This window comes from Cucumis sativus, chromosome 2 (assembly GCF_000004075.3).
Source record: "Cucumis sativus cultivar 9930 chromosome 2, Cucumber_9930_V3, whole genome shotgun sequence".
Classification (NCBI taxonomy): domain Eukaryota; kingdom Viridiplantae; phylum Streptophyta; class Magnoliopsida; order Cucurbitales; family Cucurbitaceae; genus Cucumis; species Cucumis sativus.
In genome coordinates this window covers 3787042-3807907 of record NC_026656.2, presented here as the reverse complement: position 1 = coordinate 3807907, position 20866 = coordinate 3787042, and the positions used below count along the sequence as shown (strand labels likewise).

Here is a 20866-nt window from a genome sequence, read left to right as displayed (position 1 = left end):
GCTTGAAAAGCCACTAACATAAATTTCAAATGCTGCATTCCTCTTCTTCCCTTCCTTATTTTCTGACTTCGTGATCGATTTGAAACTGAAAAGTTTGATGACTATTTATCTTTACACTAGAAAGTTTTTCATTACAAATAATGTTGCTAAACTTTCCATCATTGTTAAATGATCAAAAGGTTGTGAATCATGTGATATGATATTTTGGAGAGATGCATCAGGTTGGGAGACATTTTGGACCCATGTATGACTTATTTGAGATTTTAGTTTTATTATATTTTTTTATGTCACATCAACGTTAATTAGTGGTCATAAGAAATCTCTATCTTTCTATTTAAAGATGATAGGTTTGAATCTTATTTTGTATTTGTAATGTAATATTATTGACAATAGAACGATGAGGAGAAAATGTTGTAATTTAATTGCAAACAAAGACAAGCATGAAGGTTTTGTACTACTAATTATAAACTACGAGACACAAAATACGACATTGATATGATCAAAAGATATATTTTTAGAGAAAAAAATGCTAAGATAAGAATGTGACAACAACACCCTTATTAAAATATATGAAACTTAGGATGGAAGTGTATTTGTAAGTTTAATTTTTAAACGTCAAATAATTATTAAACTAATCTAAAATACATAGTTTTTGTTTCCACCATTTGAATTTAATTAAGGATTCACATGTTCTATAAGAAAAGATTATGCTAGAGAGAAAATGACACTTTTAAAAGTAGAAAGCAAGAAGGCCTCTTTCGTAACCATTTTAACTTTTTGTTTTTGAAAAACAAAATGTATTTTTTGTTTCTAAAGTTCTTTTTTTTTTTTTAATTTATTTTTCCATCCTAATTTTAAAAACTTCTTGTTTATAGAAAAAAATCATAAAAATAAAACAGTCATCGGTTTCTCAAAAAATTAAATTTTAAAAAGAAAAAGCAGAAAATAAATGGGTTATCAAATATCCCTAAAATGAGAGTTTTGGTCGGTTTTTATCCCTAAAATTTTATATATAAATTCAAGAAAAAATAAAATTCAATAAATTTTAATTTTAGATCTAATTCATCTATGATTTTGTTTAAAATATTAAAGTTAATATTCATAGTCTAAATTTAGTCTAATTTTAAAGTTCACTAAATAGACATAAACATCAAAATTGATGGATGGACTACACAATGTAGACTACACTTTAATATAACACAACTAAACGAATGTCAAATAAGTGTCTTATCATATTTATATTTAACTAAAACAAATTTCAAGACTTTGCTTATGAAGACAACTCACCTATCAAAATCAAATATGTTATGATAGTCGTAATTTTCGATTATTGCAATATCAGTATTTTAAATGGTAGTATATACTCAAATACAATTATGGTAACTTAAGCTTACCATAAACTAAAAAAAAATTGAATAAACAATTTTTTAAAAAAACAAAAAACTGGATTGTGGGGATGTGGTGCAAACACCGAGCTCATGAGTGAAATTTTTACATTCTTCATTGGAATCTTCTCAAAATTCTTCTGCAGCCACACGTAGTTTTTTTTAGCATTTATGACTTTAAATTTGATTTTTGTCAGACATTTCATATTCCCATTTAATTTCAAAGTTTTCAGGAGTATCTTTGCCAAAACCTCGAATCTCCACAACCTAAGCTAAGCCGCCTTCCAGTTTTCTCAGGTTTTTCTTGTTGCCTATTCTCATAATGGGTGAAATGGGATTTCATTTTCTGGGTTGTTTATGGAGTTGTGTTTAGTGATGGATTTGGTTTGTTTTCCCTTGTGTTTGAGGTGGAATTTTATATCCCTGATGTTTTGTTTATTCATTTTGTGGATACTGTGTTAATCTTTTCTTTTATTTATTTCTTTGTTATAAATTGGAATGAGAATTATAAGTCATAGAAACTTTTTGTTATGTAATTTTTACAATTTAGTTGGTTTAATTAATCAGAGATGGAAGTAAGGGGTAAAGGCTTCTTCTGCAATCTTCTTGGGAATAAACTTTATATATATATATATATAATGATAAAAGGCATTATTCTATAGATCAAATGAAAGAATACAATATTTGGAGTCAAAACAGAAAACAGAGGCAAAGTTGATCTACCAAAAAGGGGTTTTACAGCTGAGAATGAGAAACGAAGAATTTTTTTTCAATTTGTTAAATGTGGAGTTGGATTTTTCTACTTTTCTCCCAATTTTCAACTTGATGAACTTCGAGGAGTGTGAGGAATTTTGAGTGGACTGAAAATCTGAAAAATATGGCTCAAGTAGTTGGTATCGAAATTTAGGGGATCATTGGAGTTGTGAAGTATTTTGAGTTTTCTTTGATAATCATACTGCGTCTGGAAGGAAACTTTGATTTCCTCTATTTTGTTAAGAATCCCTCGTTGGGTTGGTTTGGGACTTAAACATTTTATAAGTTAGATAGGCTTAGTCATCTAATTGTCAATTGATTTTGAGATGAACCACCCGTGGATTTAGCATAGGCTATTCTTTTCGTTGTCAATAACATTTCTGGATCAATGGAACCCTATACAATACTATAAAATACATTTAGGATGCAGTAAGTCTGAAGTTTTCTCCCACTTGTCCATTCTAACTCATGAAGCTGCATTTTCCAAAAGAAATATTATGTCCTTCGGAGCTCGTTCCTACATCGAATCAACCTGTCTAGTGGTCATATGTCGTGAATCAGCTGTGATTCTAGCAGAAAGGTTTCCATATCCTCTGCCGATATTAGCTGGCAATATCATGCATATTTAGTCAAAGCCCTGATTCATGAGACTGCTTATACTGAAAGACCCTATTTATTTTTGCATCTTTAACCTGGAAAACCCCTAAGAGCTGAAGTACTTCTAAGAAAATTACTCGCTTCTTTATTGGCTGCTCATATGTTGACTTGAATTATGCAGCATGTAAAAACTGATATTTTTTGCAAGAATATGTAATTTATATAAATTAATTGAGAACAGCCCTTCTTAATTTTTATGATCTGAGTAGGCATTACTTGGTTTTCTCTTTAGCTCTCCAAAAGTTGGGCTCCAGTGCTCTCGAAAATTGTCAAATTTTAATATATTAATTTTAGTCTCTTCATTGAAGATTGAGGTCTCGTTAACTAACTAATTATGGTGCTTTTTTAAAGGAAAAAAAGGAATAAGAATCTTCTTTATCTTTTACTCAATTGCATTGTTTATACAAGAAGACTTCAATTGAATGTCGTGTAGTGTCTCATTTGGTGGGTTGTCTCTATCTCTTGCTCTCTCTCACACGGTTTTGCTGCATCAATTTTTTGAAATTTAGAAGCTATGCTATTTTGGTATAGGTCCGCGTCTCTCTTTGAGACTTAAGGGTATATATTACCCGATAACAGATGTCTTATGATGATTCTTATATATCGATGGACATAATGGAGCAGACACCACAAGAGTCTCCAACTTCATTATGGAAGCAGATCTCAACCATCAGACAAACGGCTTTAGAAGCATACAGAAGAAAACCAATCTCACATTGGATTCTTCTTGCTCTAAGCAGTGTAGCAATGCTCGTAGCGTTCCCTGCTTCATCTATACTTTCCCGTGTTTATTACGACAACGGTGGGAAGAGCAAGTGGATCATTTCCTGGGTATCGGTCGTTGGCTGGCCTATTCCAGCTTTATTATTATTTCCCATGTATTTCTTATCTGAAATCCGTCCTACCCCTCTGAATTGGAAGCTTATTATTTCTTATATTGTGTTGGGCTTTTTAAGTGCAGCTGATAACCTCATGTATGCATATGCTTATGCATACCTTCCTGCTTCTACTGCTTCCCTTTTGGCATCATCATCCCTCGTGTTTTCTGTGCTATTTGGTTACCTTCTTGCCAAGAACCAAGTCAATGCTTCGATACTGAATGCTGTCTTCATAATCACGGCTGCAGTTGTGATGATCGGTCTAGATTCAAACTCAGATAGATATGGAGGCATAACTGATAGACAATACATATTGGGTTTCGTATGGGATATCCTAGGCTCTGCTCTCCATGGACTCATCTTTGCTCTATCAGAGCTAGTTTTCATTAAGTTACTAGACAGAAAGTCTTTCCATGTTGTGTTGGAACAGCAAGTAATGGTTTCTTTTTTCGGCTTCTTGTTCACCACTCTCGGCGTCCTTCTAAACAATGATTTTCAAAACATGAAATCAGAGGCAGCAAGTTTCGTTGGTGGTACATCGTCATATTTGCTTGTGCTTATTTGGAGTGCAATTTCTTTTCAGTTAGGAGTGTTGGGAGGAACTGCAGTTCTGTTTTTATCCTCAACCATTCTTGCTGGAGTTTTAAACGCAGTTCGGGTACCTATTACGAGTATTGGTGCCGTCATATTCTTAAAAGATCCTATGAGTGGCTTCAAGATCCTCTCTTTAGTCATCACTTTTTGGGGATTCAGCTCTTATATTTATGGCAGTTCCTCTACAAGTAAGTCGTCATGATCTTGTGATGTTCTTGTGTTTCTCAACTATATATATATATTAGTCTTATGGGATAGTGAACTGAGGAAAATTGGTTGATATTGGCCTTGAGTGATATTGGTTGTTTCTATGATATAATAGTGGAAAACTGGGAGGAATGTTGTAAAAACATTGCAGAATCTAAATGAATTGTGTTCTTGGGGAAAGAAAGATTGGAATATTATTTGGATGATCCATCTCATGGATAGGTTTTCTCGTTATCAAGTCATATATTAATGGATCCATTAATTCTATTAATGGATCAACCGTAGTGGTCATCATTCGCAAATGTAATTAAATTGTTTTTTGTAATATCTATTCAAATAAAATATAACCGTAGGTTTACAACTTTACATGGATATATTTATGAATAAGTTAAATTACAAATTTATTATCTTAGTTGATTTTTAGGTTTGCTTCTAGTAAATATCTTAATGTTTAATTTTGTGTTTAATAGGGACATAAGTATTGTCAACTTAATATAATTTAATGGAACATTAGTAATGATTATGTAATTAGTGTGTTTTATCTAATTAGATTTAATCTTAACTTATTAGGATTAGAAAGTATCTTCTCATCTTATTCTAAAAAAAAAAAAGTAAGCATTATCTCGTTCTTCCTATAAATACATCATTTTTAACTCTACAATCGGTTGAATATGAAACGTGAGATCTTAAATTTGACAATTAAAGAAAATTTATGACTTCTTCTTTAGCGTTGTGTATAGGGACGAGAGTATGTCTCACTTTTCGATTCTAAAATTAAGAATACCAAATATCAATTAAACTTGTTTGCAATCTAGCCAAAGAAAAAGACATTGAAATAATCACGTTCATATGGTTATAGAGTAAGAAAGGATTTCTACCAAATCATGGAATCACAAATAAACTTTCTTTCTACTGTTACGTAGTGAGTTTATTTAAATCTCATGTTATTTATTAACATCTAAATCATGCATGACATATTGTTTTATTATATAATCGTTTGTGATCTTCTTTGTAAAAAATGTGTTATAGAAAGAAGTAGTCCCTAGTTGAACATGTGTTCAACTAGCAATGGAAAAGTTAAACCATACTTTCAACTTGAGAGTGAGAGCTAATGTTATTGGGTGAATTCAAACATAGGGAAATGGACCAAAAGCCAACAAAAGATTCAAAAAGAAAATCATTTCATTCTTATCTAAGAGAAAAACCTAAACTCCATCTCTTATCTCTTATCTCTATCTCACCCATTCTTTCTATAAATACATTATTAAAACTTCATAGGATAGAATTAATATGAAATACAAGATCTTAAACTTAACAAAAAAAAAAATACTTATGACTTCTTCTTACACTTTTTTTTTTTTGTTTTATTTTGATATGAAACTCAATATCCGATTTAAATGAATCAATTCACTTTTCAAATGAGTGGTTGAATTTCCCATCTTCTTCATTGATTGAACTCAGAAAATTAAATTTTAAAAAAATTCATGTGCAGATTTTGGGTAGATGGGAATATATATATATATATACATAAACTAAAAAGAAATCCCACCAATGATTCTGCCACAGGAAAATATTAATAAAGTATTTTTAAAATAAACTTTAAAAAGTTTCCAAGTTAGGATGATGGGGAAAATATTGATAAATTCGTAGTCAGTATTTTAATTTTTAAAAAAATATTTAATCTGACATTGTTGTTTAAATCTTAATCAAAAGCTGAAAGCATTTAGAGAAATCAATCAGTACCATTCAACAACCTGAGTCAGCCTTCATCTTTCTAAGGTTCTCTTTTCTTCCTTTTGTTTTTTTCCTTTTTCTTATCTTGTTCTTGCATAATGTATATGATAGATGATAAGGGGTTGAACTGGGTTTTTCTTATTTTTCACTTAGATATTTGTTTTCTCTATGATTCTGTTATACTTAATAGCAAGGAATGTCATTTTTTTGGTTACTTATAGACTTCTGTTCACTGTTTATTGGTGAATTTGACTTTTAAGCTGAAATCTTGCGTCTGTGGAAGGAATGATTGTGAACCTCGAAGAGAAAATTGATTAAAATACCTGTTTTTTTTTTTTTGGCCTTTTGCTTACATCAACTTCCAGTAATTGTTTCTTTTGTTTTCTTATTCTTCGAGTGATCAGACCATATTAGATCTGGCGTTTTAGTTTGCGTTGTAGAACAAGACTGAGTGTGGCAGAGCAAGACAGAAGAGAGGAGGGAGGAGAGCGAGATAATAAGAAAAAGGGAGCGAGAGAACAAGAGAGAAAGAGTGAGAGATCTCATTCTGATTGTGTAATTTCACCTGAATTTGACCTCAGCTAAAGGTCAAAAGAACAAAACAAATCTAGTTTTCTCTCCCCAATTTAGCTCATCCATCCAATTTAGCATTACCATTTTGTTTATTTTCCATTTTTTCAGTGTTCTCTTGATAATCAAGAGCCATGTCTCATGATGATTCTTACATATTAATGGATGAAATGGATCCCACACCAGAAGAATCAAAGAACAGCAGCATAAAGCAAACGGCTTTACAAGAATTTAGAACAAAACAAATCTCACATTGGATTCTTCTTGTTGTAAGCAGCATATCAATGTTATTAGGATTCCCAGCTTCATCTTTACTTTCTAGAGTTTATTACAACAATGGTGGAAAAAGCAAATGGATCATTTCATGGGCATCAAGCATTGGTTGGCTTATTCCAGCTTTAATATTACTTCCAATCTATTTCTTCTTTCATATCAAGCCCACCCCTTTGAATTGGAAGCTCATTGTTTCTTACATTCTATTAGGCTTCTTAAATGCAATTGATAGCCTAATGTATGCCTATGCTTATTCATATCTCCCTGCCTCTACCGCTTCGCTTTTAGCTTCGTCATCGCTCGTGTTCTCTGTACTCTTCGGTTACCTTCTCGTCAACAACAAACTCAACGCTTCGATACTTAATGCCATCGTTGTTATCACTGCTGCAGTTGTAATGATTGGTTTGGATTCAAATTCGGATAGATACGGAGACATTACGGATCGAGAATACATATTTGGTTTTATGTGGGATATACTAGGCTCTATTCTTCATGGACTCATCTTTGCAGTATCAGAGCTGGTTTTCATAAAGTTACTTGATAGGAAGTCATTCCATGTTGTGCTGGAACAACAAGTGATGGTTTCTCTTTTCACTTTCTTGTTTTCAACTCTTGGGGTGTTGATGAATGATGATTTTCGAGAAATGAAATCGGAGGCTGCGAGTTTTGTTGGCGGTATGTCGTCGTACTTGGTTGTGATTGCTTGGAGCGCGGTTTCTTGTCAGTTGGGAGTGTTGGGAGGAACTGCTGTTGTGTTTTTGTCAAATACAATTCTTGCTGGAGTTTTGAATGCTGTTAGAGTACCCATTACAAGTATTGGTGCTGTCATGTTCTTGAAAGACCCTATGAGTGGCTTCAAGATTCTCTCTTTATTTACCACTTTTTGGGGATTCACCTCCTATATTTACGGCAGTTCCTCGATAAGTAATTAAGACGTTTTGGCACTTAGAAAATCAATCCAACACGTCAAAAATGTAACACCCTTGTACGCAATTTGCTCATTTCATGGTAAGATGTCTTGTAGTTGTAATGTTGAAGTATTGTAGAAGATTTTACAACCACGGGTAATAATGTCGCATCGTTGAATGTATGAAAAAAGAGCCAACAAATGTGTTTGTGATAATTTATTTTTCTAAGGCCCTTTTTAAATTTTGTGTTAGAAATTTGTTGTGAGTTTGTCTCTACATCATATTTGTTGCATTCGAGTTATCATAATTAAATGGATTAAACAAGTATGGTTAGTTGAATGATCCATTTCCTGTGAACGTTTTGTATGTTATTATATGCCAACAAAAATAAGTAGGCTTCACATTAAAAATCAATAAATTTTCAGCATTCAAATGCACATAGTTCATTACTATATTCAAGTTATGAAAGTGGAGTTTGAAACTAAGATTAAAGCTCCAAAAACAAATATTGAATGTAGTTTAAATTGAATCAATCAAAATTAGTTGAGACAGTAACATGAAAACAATTATCAACAAATTATAGTTTTGGAAATAAGTTAATAGGTTAATATACTATTTTTGTTTTTATAGTTTTGAAATTTGTTTAATTTTAGTTCAGTTCTATTTTCAAATGTGCAAATTTGATGAAAAAAATGACACCTGACAGCTTTTAAAAATCGATGTTTTTGTGACATTCTATTTAAATCCGTTGGTGAAATTGGTAGAACGATAAAAAAGTGCTTGTGTGGCATTGGCTTCTTGATTCTCGTTGTGTTTGGAATACATTAATTCAAGTGTTTAGTTTAAAAAATAAGTCATTTTGAAAACATAAATGGAACGTTTAGCAACCAACTTTGAAGATGTGTTTTAAACGATTTATATAAGAAGTGTTTCAATACAAAAGAAGTTTTGAAAAAAACAAAGCCAAAAGAGCCCTCAATATGCTCTTCGATTCTTGCTTCTTCTTTGCTTTATTGTCGATATTGAATCTTTATTTTCCTTCTATTATTTTCGTTCGTTATTCCTATAAAAATCTTCCTAAGAAGCATGGAGAGCGAGAGGAGTGAATGAAGAGCAATAATCAAGAAGAAAAAAGATTGAAGTGAGAAAGAATAAGAAAAATCATGAATTGAGGAACAAGGAGCGAGAACTTGAATTGAGGAGCAAGATCAAAATCAAGGAGCCATACACGTGCAAAATCTTTTACTTTTTCGGCAGTTTCATTCAACAATGGTGTGAATATTTTTAAAAGCCAAATCAAATCTGATTTATGTCTCACTCATTTGGACTCCTCAAATAGTTAGGATTGGTATGAATGACCATCCATACAAATCCTAAATATTGAAAACATATTCATATATTGTATTTTCTTGAGTTCAGATAAAGTAAAATGAACCAAAAGATTTACAAAAATACAGCAAAATATCATAGTCTATTTATGACAGTAGATCAAAATAGACAACCATTTGTGTCTATTTGTATCATAAATATAATTATACTACTGTTTGTTTTGTATCAACTACTATTCTTTTGTTATTTAAATTAACTTTTCTGATTATAACTATTTAGCAAATTTCAATTAAGAAAATATTAAGTTTGAGGGACTAAATTAATTAATTAAGATTCATGGTAAGTATAGAAAAATAATATTGAAAAAATCAAAGCATAAATGGTTTGATCAATTAAATCAACATAATTTACATATCAAATACTATTTTGTTCGCTAGCAATTGTTGAAGAGAAAAAAAAAAACAATAGCATTTCATTCAAGTTAATATGATTTTAGCATATTTTAAAAATAATTGAGATTATATGTGCAACGTAAAGGTCAGTTTAAATTTCTAAATACTTGGGTTTATACACAACCTTAGATTGTTTTGATCTCGAGGGAGGGATAGAGATTATGATTAAAAGAGAAGGTTGTTAATTGCATGTAAAAAAAAAATTCTGAAAACCAAAGAGTCAAAGCCAAAATCATAGTGGTTCGACTAATATGTCTACGTTTAAGCTCTAAGAGGAACACAACTTTATATATAACCTTATAGAAGATAGAGACATTTTGTTATAGATAAGAACATCTCTCCTAGTTAAATTTTCATTAGTGACTTGAATGATGATCTAATAGTCTTCTATACTTGATGATGCATACTTTGAAGTCTTAGAATGCACATTTCCATTCATGTGGTTAATAAGTCTTTAAATTTCGAAATGTATCTAATAGATGTTTATACCTTTTATTTTGTGTATAATATATTCATAAATTTAATTGTGCGATGCCTTTTTCTTTTTCTTTCAATATCGGCACTATCGAAAGCTTTTCTATCAACATGGAGTCACGAACTCCTTTTTTTTCTCAGCAGGGAGGCTATTGACAATTTATTCTCTCATTTGATGGTTTTGAAGATGCTTCTGGTTTAAATCTGAATAGATAGAAATATGAGTTTTTCTGGTTTAAATGTGAAGAGATAGAAGTACGAGTTTTTGAGAAGTCGATTGGAAGATTAACATTACTAAATGCTACGTTCTCCAATTTATCAATCTACTATCTCTTGCTCTTTCACATTTCAGCTATTGTGGCCAAGCTCATTGAAAAAAGCATTAGAAATTTTCTATGATCTGAAAAAAAGGTGAAGCACTTTTACGAAAATAACTACTTTCATTGAGAAAAATAAAAGAATGCAAAGGCGTATAAAAACCCCACTAAAAGAAAGGTTTGTTTAATTAAGATATTGCCTAGGACATAATTATAAGAAAGCTTCAAAACCGAAGTCCAAAGAGAAGCATGAAACTTCACCAAAGATCAAACCCCATTAAGATCCCCTCCATACCTTGGAACATTCTATTGTTCCTCTCCCTCTATAGATCCCACAGTAACGCACACAATCCTGCTAACAAGAGAAAACAACCTTTCTCTTTGGAGGGGTGAATGGAGAAGAAACTCACTGATCGTCAACTAAAGATATTTTTGTCAAGCTAGTGACATCAAACTTCAAACAGAGATCTTTCCACATAGAACTTGCAACTAACATTCCCAAAAAGGGTGATCTAGGTTTTTCTCTACCTTCCGATCAAAGATATTTACAAAAAGGGTCCATCTTTCTCATAGGAGAAGCACTACTAATCTCCTTCGTTAGGAAAGGCTAAACCTACTAACTGATGAAGGGGGGCTTGGCAATGTGGACATTAAATCGCAGAACAAAGCTTTGTTCGCTAAATAGAATCACCATTTTATACAAGAAAAGTTGACTTCATGGAGAAAAAACGGCCTCGAAACTTTCTATTGTTCAGGATGTCATCACCTTTACCTCACCAACTTGGGCACACTTATCGAGAACCATCGTTAACCAACCCATGGGCAACTTTCCAACTCGGGGCTTTCCGGACATCCATCCATCCAGACATATCGAGGCATGAACCCTTCCGTGTCCATGCTGAGTCAAAATTACATATTGAGTGCTAGCTCGTAGCTATTCCAAAAATCTCTGGCCCATAGGAAGGGGCACAATGCCAGAATACCCATGTCATTCGACATTGTCTATGGTATCCATTCTTGATGGAAGACACCCAAGACGCTAGTCTTACGACCACCCATGCCATGATGCATGAGCTATGCATGGGTAGCTCATTTAGGCCATGAGGCCCATGAGTTATCAAGAGCTGACACCGTACCTCTCCCTTTATACTACATTCTGAACATTTTCCTCCTTGCCACACTTGCACATAGATTTAGCGAGTCCCTTGCCCACATAGAGCACTTGTCTGAATTTCGATCAACAAGATCATACTGCACTAGTGGGTCAGAATCTACTTCTTTCAAATATGATTGAGGCACCCAACTGCTAATGTTCCACTATTTAGAAAAAATAGTCAGAAAAACATTTACAGTTGTGAATTGGAAATAGAACCAACTCGAATCTACCTCAAAATTTAAAACTTTCAGAGTTCATTTTGGAAAACAAGCAAACAGGAAACTCATACTGACTCTTGATAGAATAGTCTCCAAGTTATACAATTATCCATCTCATTCTCAAGTAGTACTCCAGAACAGGGAGTTGAATTCATATAAAAGATCTAAAATTCTACCCTCTTTTCCTTGGGGAGAAATAACAACAGTTAATGAACAATTTGAGCCCAAGAAGAATGCTACATCAAAATTGGTAGAAGTACCCCCAAGTAGTCGGTCAAGTAAAGAACTTACAGCTTGTGGGCACGTCCTGATTTCTTTATATCCTAAATGGTTCGATTGCAGATCCAGATCTTTCCAGCTTTAGCTTCTTTGACTGTGATTTCTTGGTAGCAATCTCTTGGAAAGGATTCGGTCCACCAAAAGAGTGTTTAAATTGTCGGATCTTCTTCCTCTTTCCTTGATCATATTCTTCATCCCTGTAAAATTTAGAATTCAGAAAACTCGTCAAAATATCTTACATTTCTTAGCAATTTTCTACATAAAAAAGCACTATAGTTAAAAGTTAAGAATTTAACTTCCATTTGTTATCCCTTTATCAATCTATACTATCTTTTACACGTGTGCATGCATTAATTTTTTTATCGAGAACTTAACTTCAATTGAGAAAAAACTGAAGGAATTACAACAAGATAAAAAAATATCACAAAGGACGGGCAATCTAAAAAGTATGGCCTTCAGATAAGACCTACCAACTAATTACAAAAGAGATTCATAATCAATGCCTATGAAGAAACATAGAATCGAGCAAGAGACCAAACATCTAGAGATCTCTCCCACCCTATAAAGATCCTAGTGTTCTTTTCTTCTCAAAACCGCCATAAAATAGCACTCTCACTTGCCACAAACTTTCTTTCTCGCATGAGGGATGATTATAATTTAACCACTTTTGGCTTTTCGAAACAGCAGTAAATCTAGTTATGAGCATTGGAAAGCAATCCAAAAGTACATATTGATCACATTGAAATGGTAACAGACCATCTTTCAGATAAAAATAGCCTAAAGATATCCCTTTAAGTTCTATTAATGAAATGTTTCCATAAAAAAGATATCCCTTTAAGAATTTGCATATGATTCAAGATAAAAATTGAAATAAAGGTCACTATAGCTTGCAACTTCAACTTTCTTCCTTTTGAGCGAACTATTACCAATTGACAAGCCATTAGTAAAAAGGAAAAAGGTCGATGCGAAAATTTTAACTCACCATTCATCTGCAACATAGCCGATGCTAGTATTCTCCAAACCAGTGAACCCATTCTCGGAAGAAGGCATTTTTATCCCATCCCACTTCTCAACTGCAATCGAAAGATAAATAAGACGTAAAAGTTTCAGCATCTGCAATCAATAGTATTGGTATTGTTCATAGAAAAAAAATAACCAACAGTATTATATAAGCACAACACATGACCTTCCCATCAGAACTAGAAGAGCAATACTTTATAAAACTCCCTTTCACTGCAAAATATGCCCTTTATGAAGATGATATATGCAATATTTGGATTAAATCCTAATTCTAATCAAGGACAGCCAATCAATCATAACAGGATAGGTACAAAAGGGAAATGATCAAAACCTGAGAGTGTTTGATTGAATAACCTATATTAAAATGAGATTGCTTATGTATAATGTATAACAATATAAATGCAAATATGGTTAAAGAACCCCTTTCCATAGATCAAGGTGCATGACGGATATTATAAGACCCAGTCTAAACGGCATCATTTCTGATAGGTCTATAATGTTTTGAAATATAAAAAATATTACCACAGCAAAGTTAGAGTTTCTCAAGTGCGACTGTAGTAGAATTTACATATAATATAGTAGGAAGGTCGTGCAACTAAAACTGGTTCATTACAAGTGTCAAAGAAAAATGTTTCCAGAGTCCAGAACGGAAGCATAAAAAAAAACAATGCAGAAATTGCTTACCAACTGTATTGTGAAAACCGTTGGAATGAACACGATGCAAGCCATCTTGATTAGCACTTATTTTTCTATCTTTTGGACAAATTGCCTCAATAGAGTCATTGTGATTAGCCACTATGATAGAGTCAGTGCTACTATTCAGTTGATTTGTTGTTGTAAGCGCAGAACTTGGCTCTGTACTCCTCTTTTCACTTTCTTTATCAACTATATCAGTTAGTGACTCCACTTTAAGATCTTCTTTCCTCGCAGAATTATCCTTACTATCTCTAGAACCATGCTTAGCCTTCTTTCTGGACTTACAAGTTGAAACTAAGTAAACAGACTTGGATTTCTCAGATGTAGATGGGCCAAAATCAGATGACATGTCATCTCTACTGAACAACCTTTCCCCAGTTGGACATCTGGAGACAGCAGATTGGCACTTTTTCCTTCTATGTTTCTTCTTCTTACACAGGCTTAAAGATACCTTGAAAAGAATGTTTGAGCTGAGATGCAAGCTGCCCAAATGGTACTTCAAATGTTTTCTTTTGAATCTCCTGCCATGCTTGGAATCATGAGTTTTTGAGAGAATAGGTCCCTCTACCACAGTTGAACTTGATATTTTATTTGACTCATCGGGTATCATCCTTTTACAATTAGAATCATCCCCAGAAGTCAAGTTGTCAACAGAAATTTGACTTGAAACAGGAACCTGGGAGAAAGATAAACGAGAATAAGTTAATTTAACAAGCAAACTAACATGTTGTAGAGGGCTGAGATATTTCAATGGAATATAAAAATGCACCTTGCTACTTTCCAGCATTGGGTGATTTGGTAATGTTACAGGATCAGATATTTCTAACGTTTTACAGCCAGGCTCTTGTACTGAAGCGGCATTATCATTCTGCAAGTGAAACAAAAAGCTTCTTAACAAAATCGTTTTTTTGCAAATCAAATTGGCAACAAATACTCCAACCTGCAAGAAATGAAAACAAGTGATCAACTTACAGCCTGTGTGTTGGCAGATGTGTTTGCATCAATTAGATTGAGAGAAGTAGAAACTGAGACAACCAAGCCTCTGTCGACAGGGTTGATATCTATATGATCTGCTTTGGCCAAAGAGCTTTCAGAACTATTAACATGTAAGTTATTGTTCATACGTCTGGGTAATGTTGGTAAATTTACTGCTGGACTTGACTTTGGAATAACACTCTTGTTAAATGTTTTCTGTTGCGAGACTTCCTTTGAAGAAGATATTGGCATGGATACTGTCTCAGGTACCAAGCATTCTTTACTTGCCAGTTTAGTATCTATCTGAGCAGATGCTTCATTTGGAATTGTTTTTGATGGACCAACGTTTGATGAGTCTTTTGACTCTTTTATCAATTCATCATTGAAAAGGCCATTTAATTTTTTTTCAATTTTACAATTTTGTACATGGTTGACCTTCAAACCTCGGTTAACAATAGAATCAGTTCTGTTTAAATTGGTAGATGGTTTCATATTATCTTTCAAAACAACATCAACAGGCTTCTTTGGAACAACTTTTCTTCGGTCCCGTACATAAAATAACATGTATGCCTGCTGCTCATAAACTGTCCTGTCACCAACATGTGAAACCTGTAACATGAAAATGAATTCGTTGAGAAAGAAATTTAATCTCTATAATTACTCACATTTCATAAAAAGAAAACAACACTGTTCACTTGGGTAATAGAACCATTAACCTTATATCACATACCCGATTGTCATCAAGGGCATACCACATTGCACTGGATGTTCGAACATAACAATAATAGTGACCACTACGGGTGCTACCACCATGATGGACCAGAACCCCATAAAGAGTGTACTTCAAGTCTCCATCCTGGAAATGCAAGAAGCTCAGTAAAATCATAAGAATGCATAAGCACAAAAGGCTACAGATAAAGAAAGTCAAAACATACAGCGCCTGAAAGGGCTATTTCACATTTTAGAACATCCCAAATTGGAGGAAACAGAAACATTGGTAACTTATTGGAGTCATTCTACTATGAAAGCACCGAACAAGTGTTAACTTTTCAGGATTAACAATATAGCCATATAAATATTTAATCATCAACAAAACACCAGAATACTACAAGCTCAGAAAATAAAATACCTACCGACACATCATAGGAAAGGTATGTTTAACAAGCATGGAACAAATTGGTATCGAAGAGTATCACTGTCATAATGAAAGAAGGCAAATAGAAAAGGCAATGTGCTCCAAAAGACACTTATCGTTTATTTGCTTTTATCCCAGAAGTTTCACATAAACTATTTTCTCCCTCTTCATGTGTAAGCTAGCTATAGATGTAGTATATCTTAGCAACAATCCAGCAATAGGCTAAAATAGAACCCTAGAGCAGTTTTATATTTCCATACGTGCATAAATTGCTGAAGACTGTCGGAGAACATTATGTAAGATTGAATTTAGTTAGAAAAATAATACAAAGATCATCGTGTACATAATTAAATGATTGAGTTTTCTATTGGGGAATTGAATAATTAAGCTTGCAACAGCATACTACTAGTAATCTGATGATGCAGAACACAAAAAGCTACCATGTCAGTGACAATCAAATGAAATAAAATGTGTATGTATGAGTAACTTACAGCATAAGAACCACTGACAAAAGGTGCCAGATCTAACGTAGGACCAAAATGAATCTTTTTGTGGATCTTTTCTTCAAGATTGTATGACTGAAATCGTTTGAGATGAATAGTTAAGACATAAGGTGCCTTGTGAACTGTGAACTGCTTAAGAGCCTTAACTTTTTGCTTGCATTGTTGACATTGATACTGCCTTTCCCCCCCGTCCAATAGCTCAGGAGTGGTGAAGTTTTTAAACGCTTTGTAAATAGAATCAGCCTTCACTATGTCCAGACTTAGATCTAAAAATGGATCAAATTTGTTGGAGCAAAAAGAACATTGCATGCATTTGACCTGAAATGAAGTACAACAATCACATGTCACAGAAGAATTAACATAGAGGACGATACCACCTTAAGACATCATTCCTTGTTCCACCATCTCAAGTCATTGACTGATTGTACATAATAGGTTACCTGACTTCGGAGGCGACCACCAAAAATCTTGTGTACCAAACTCTTCTCATAGGCACTAGGAGATTCACTTGGCAGGCCTAGAGGCAAGCAACACTTATGCATCGATTCCAGCAAGTTTACCATGTACTCATGAGCATCTTCTTGTCTAGCATTTCTGAAGTTTCGAGATATACCTAAGAGCATGGTTAAGAAATAAACTAATCCAGCACCACGGAAAGATAAAAGACAGTTGAAATTCAGATAAAACTGGTTATTAATTAGAACAATATCACATATATCAACTTAACATATGGTGTGTTCATGAGGTTTTCGTTATGAAAGAACCCTCAAAATTTCAATCTTCGGATTAATTTGTCCTCCAATGGGCAATAAACATAACAAAAATTCCTCTTAAACTCGGTTCTCTCACTGTTATACTGAATAACAGTTTAACCATTCAAGGATCTACAAATAAGTAAGGAATTACAATTACTATACTATAGTGAATTATAAGGATACACCGCAAATTAGAAACAAGATCCTTTGGTGCTAATATTCTCCCACTTGACTGCAAAGCTCGGCTGACATGCTTCTGGATGGCACATAGAGCACAGAATCCAGCTACATGACCTTCACAAATTAGCAAACTGAATTAGACAAGCAAGACCAAGCATAGAAATATTAACGCAAACATTAAGAAAAAAATAGCATATTTGCATGCTATCCTATTCCTATTTCCTACCATGTGTATGTGTCCAAATTTTGCATAGAACGACAGAACGAGTTGTTTGTATTCTACTCGTAGCTTTTAGACACTGGCATACACAGAATACATCATACCAGATCAAGAAAATTGGGAACTGGATTAATCCTTTTAATCTAAATTGAGTAGGGAATACAACCTAAGCATAAATTTAAAGCATGATTGTCAACATGAGCTTAACTTAGTGGTTAAGGCACCAGTCTTTTCCTTGTACTTAAGCGTTCAAATCCCCACCCCACATAACATTTGTTGTACTGAAATTTTTAAAGGTGTAAAATAAAATTCTAATAAAAATGAAAATTCAACTAAAAATATATAAAATCAAAAATGTGTTAGAAATAACTTCCAAACAAGATAGAGTTATGTGCTGCTTATGATATTTAAAGTAGTATAGAACTATGCATATAATAGAACTAATAAACCATTAGTAAAAGAGCAGAAATGGCTGTAGTCCCTGTTCAAAATTCTGTAAAATCTATAAAATTTTGGAGGAAAGCTAAAACTATTTCACAAGGGTTTGTTGTAAAATACAATGACAAGGCAAAGTTTGCTTAAATTTTTAACAGATGAAAATTCATTGTGTCCAAAATTTTAGTATGAAGAGTAAAAAGAGTAACTTACAAGAATTTTGATGCTTCCCGCTTTGAAGATATGCAGCCAGAGGCTCTGTATATGTCAAACACTGCAAGACTGAGTTGAGAAAACAGGTGTTCCCAAGGTTTTGCAAGCCAGCACCCTGCGATAGGTAATCCCATAGTCTTTAAGTTTGGTTTTTGGAGAAAATTTGATATTCAGACTTCGAGAAAATAACATGCCAAGCGCAATAAAGAATCACGAGCCACCTAAATTAACCGAAGTTAAAAAAATAACCTTATTTGCATGAAATACAAGACAAGTGATAAGCAGTTAGAAACTTTAAGAAACATATTCATGGCAATCCGACATTCAAAAATGTATTTAGAAAAGAAGTAATATGAAAATGTAATATTGATTTTTCTTGGCTATAAACAACAAACATAAACACAAAAAGAAAGTATAAATATGGCAACAAAAATTGATAGTTAAAAATAAGACAGGAGTAAAACATCCAGAAAGACCATGACTTCCTCAACTATGTAGAAAAAAGTATACAACGTAAACTAGAAAACAACATGTACGTTTTCTTCTGATTAAAGGAGATACTATATAATTATGGTAAAAGGTACAGATAATAAAAACTGCAAAAGGAACAGATTACAGAGTAATCAGCAAGATTAGGGAGCTATAGAAAAGCGAGGCAGCAACAAACCCAATTTGTCCCAAATTAGCATTAAAATGACAACGAGATTCAAAACAGAAGTTCTCAAGAACTCTAAAAATATACTTTAAACTACAAATAGACAGAGCAGAGCATGAAGCCACTGACTGAAAAGACTATAACGAATAGAAGAGAGAATGTTCAGCCCGCATCAAATCAGGCTCCAATCCAAAAATTGATAAAATTAAAAGAAATGGGTAATTGTCAATCAATCAAACAAATTTCTAAAAGATATAAAACCAACACATAATGACGTAACCTCAAAACAAGTGATTAAGCCAGAGCCACTTACAATTCGGCGAAAGGTGATCTCGAAACTGAGCTCAGGGTCCAACCCATTCTCCAAAAGCTCAGACCCATCTAATTTCTTCCCCTTCTGAGCTGGATGATCCACATTAGAACCAGATTTCTGACCAAACGAGCTACTGGGGTTTAGCGTCGTTAGCTCAAAATCACCGCCGCCGTTATCAAACCCCTTGAAAGTCCTTCTAGCTGGAACATATTCCACCCTCTTCTGAAACAGAGAAAACACTAAATCCGTCGATGTCTCCGGACAATCCGACCGATTATGATCAACCCCGTCAGCCATTCGGAAACCTCCAATAAGAAAAAGAAAAAACAGGATTCCAAAGAGATCGAAACAATCCTCAGCTTCTACGAAGAATTATGAAATAAAAAAATTAGTGGAAAATTCCTGAAGAGAGGAAGAATGAAGGAAGGATTGGGATGAAAGGAGATTGATTGTGCAGAGCCTTGGCGCGTTAGCACGGCTTCTGCGAAAGAGAAAGAGAGTGTGAGGCGAAGGAGTAAGTATTAAACCCTACAGAAGTCTTTTTCGGCCTTTTTTTTTTTTTCGTTGGGGTGTACTGAGATAGCGGTGGGCGCGACACACAGGATGATTGCTCCGTCCTGTCGGATAATTCATGATGGGTTTGACCAACGGATGCGTGACACGTATTGATTTTGATGAGTAAATTGTATTTTCACCATGTTTACACCGCTTGCTTTGGAATCTGTACGCAACAAATCAAAATATGACACCTGTTAAAATATAGGTCCTTTCCTAGATATCAAATTAAAAGGTTCATCTAAACTGATCGCAATAATCAATATAGACTTATAACGTACGCATAATATTTACTTATATTTGTATATATTTTCAAAAAAAAATGTCATTTTAAATAGATTTTTTTTTATATATTTTATACTAAAATACTTGCTTAATTTTTATAAATATAACCAACCATCGAAATATTAACAAATTATTTATTTTTATTTCTTTCTTCTTCTTTTTCCATCTTATTTATTCTTTTCTTCTACAATTTTTATTTTATGTTTTTTTTTAAATCATTATCATAGTTTTTCAATTGCTATTATTCTCTTTCATTATACTTTTGCTATTATTATTTTTGTTTTCAATCAATCATCAATGTTTTTTTCAAAGTGTTATTTTGTTATGATTGTGTACAAAATATAAAAGATTATCACGTGATCTTAAATAAAAATAGTTGGGATATTGGTACACAATCTTAAACAAAAATAGAAGATTATTGGTATACAATCATGTACCAAATCTAAACGATATTGATAAAAAAATTGTGTATCAAATATAAAAAATATTGGTGCATGATCTTAAACCATTTAGATTTTGTACATGATTGCACATTATTTCTTACTCATCATGATCGTTTAAATGAAGAATTACGCACAAGTGTGGCCAATTTACTCATGAGTTGACTGTGACTTTTTTTTTTTTTTGTATTTTTCTTAGTAGATTCGTGAGTTTTAAAAAAAAACTATTCTAAATATTTTGCTGTTATATTTTTTAAAAAAATCCCTTGTTTTTTATTACAATAATAACAAGTAAAATATTA

General features: G+C 33.1%; 3 protein-coding genes across 5 annotated transcripts; 2 read left to right on the top strand and 1 right to left on the bottom strand.

Annotated features, from left to right (window-relative positions):
* Positions 1–1518: 1518 nt before the first annotated feature.
* LOC101219894 (probable purine permease 5) lies at positions 1519–4689 on the top strand. The gene is made up of 3 exons (XM_031880954.1): positions 1519–1537; positions 1619–1682; positions 3327–4689. The coding sequence occupies exon 3, from the start codon at positions 3375–3377 to the stop codon at positions 4467–4469; it is 1095 nt and encodes a 364-aa protein (XP_031736814.1). The 5' UTR covers positions 1519–1537; positions 1619–1682; positions 3327–3374; the 3' UTR covers positions 4470–4689.
* Positions 4690–5981: 1292 nt separating this feature from the next.
* Positions 5982–8283, top strand: LOC101220130 (probable purine permease 5). Of its 3 annotated transcripts, none has more exons than XM_031880955.1 (3): positions 5982–6253; positions 6613–6740; positions 6890–8283. In XM_031880955.1, the coding sequence occupies exon 3, from the start codon at positions 6913–6915 to the stop codon at positions 7981–7983; it is 1071 nt and encodes a 356-aa protein (XP_031736815.1). In that variant the 5' UTR covers positions 5982–6253; positions 6613–6740; positions 6890–6912; the 3' UTR covers positions 7984–8283. The 3 variants fall into 3 exon arrangements, with proteins under 3 accessions (XP_031736815.1, XP_004144733.1, XP_011648891.1); XM_011650589.2 differs by having other exon boundaries at positions 5985–6253; positions 6613–6795; XM_004144685.3 differs by lacking the exon at positions 6613–6740 and having other exon boundaries at positions 5984–6253.
* Positions 8284–11914: 3631 nt separating this feature from the next.
* LOC101219654 (ubiquitin carboxyl-terminal hydrolase 23) lies at positions 11915–19784 on the bottom strand. Its single transcript, XM_004144683.2, has 11 exons — positions 19285–19784; positions 18317–18431; positions 17452–17562; positions 16954–17126; positions 16502–16831; positions 15606–15731; positions 14873–15484; positions 14670–14768; positions 13889–14576; positions 13167–13257; positions 11915–12381 (listed from the first exon to the last, which is right to left on the bottom strand). The coding sequence occupies exons 1-11, from the start codon at positions 19579–19581 to the stop codon at positions 12222–12224; spliced, it is 2802 nt and encodes a 933-aa protein (XP_004144731.1). The 5' UTR covers positions 19582–19784; the 3' UTR covers positions 11915–12221.
* Positions 19785–20866: the final 1082 nt, after the last annotated feature.

Coding starts and splice junctions, on each gene's coding strand:
- LOC101219894 (XM_031880954.1), top strand. CDS start 3,375: ATGTCTTATGATGATTCTTATATATCGATGGACATAATGGAGCAGACA.
- LOC101220130 (XM_031880955.1), top strand. CDS start 6,913: ATGTCTCATGATGATTCTTACATATTAATGGATGAAATGGATCCCACA.
- LOC101219654 (XM_004144683.2), bottom strand. CDS start 19,581: ATGGCTGACGGGGTTGATCATAATCGGTCGGATTGTCCGGAGACATCG. Junction 17,563..18,316: donor CGGGAAGCATCAAAATTCTT/GTAAGTTACTCT, acceptor TAATTTGTGAAG/GTCATGTAGCTGGATTCTGT. Junction 17,127..17,451: donor TCTTGTTTCTAATTTGCGGT/GTATCCTTATAA, acceptor CCATGCTCTTAG/GTATATCTCGAAACTTCAGA.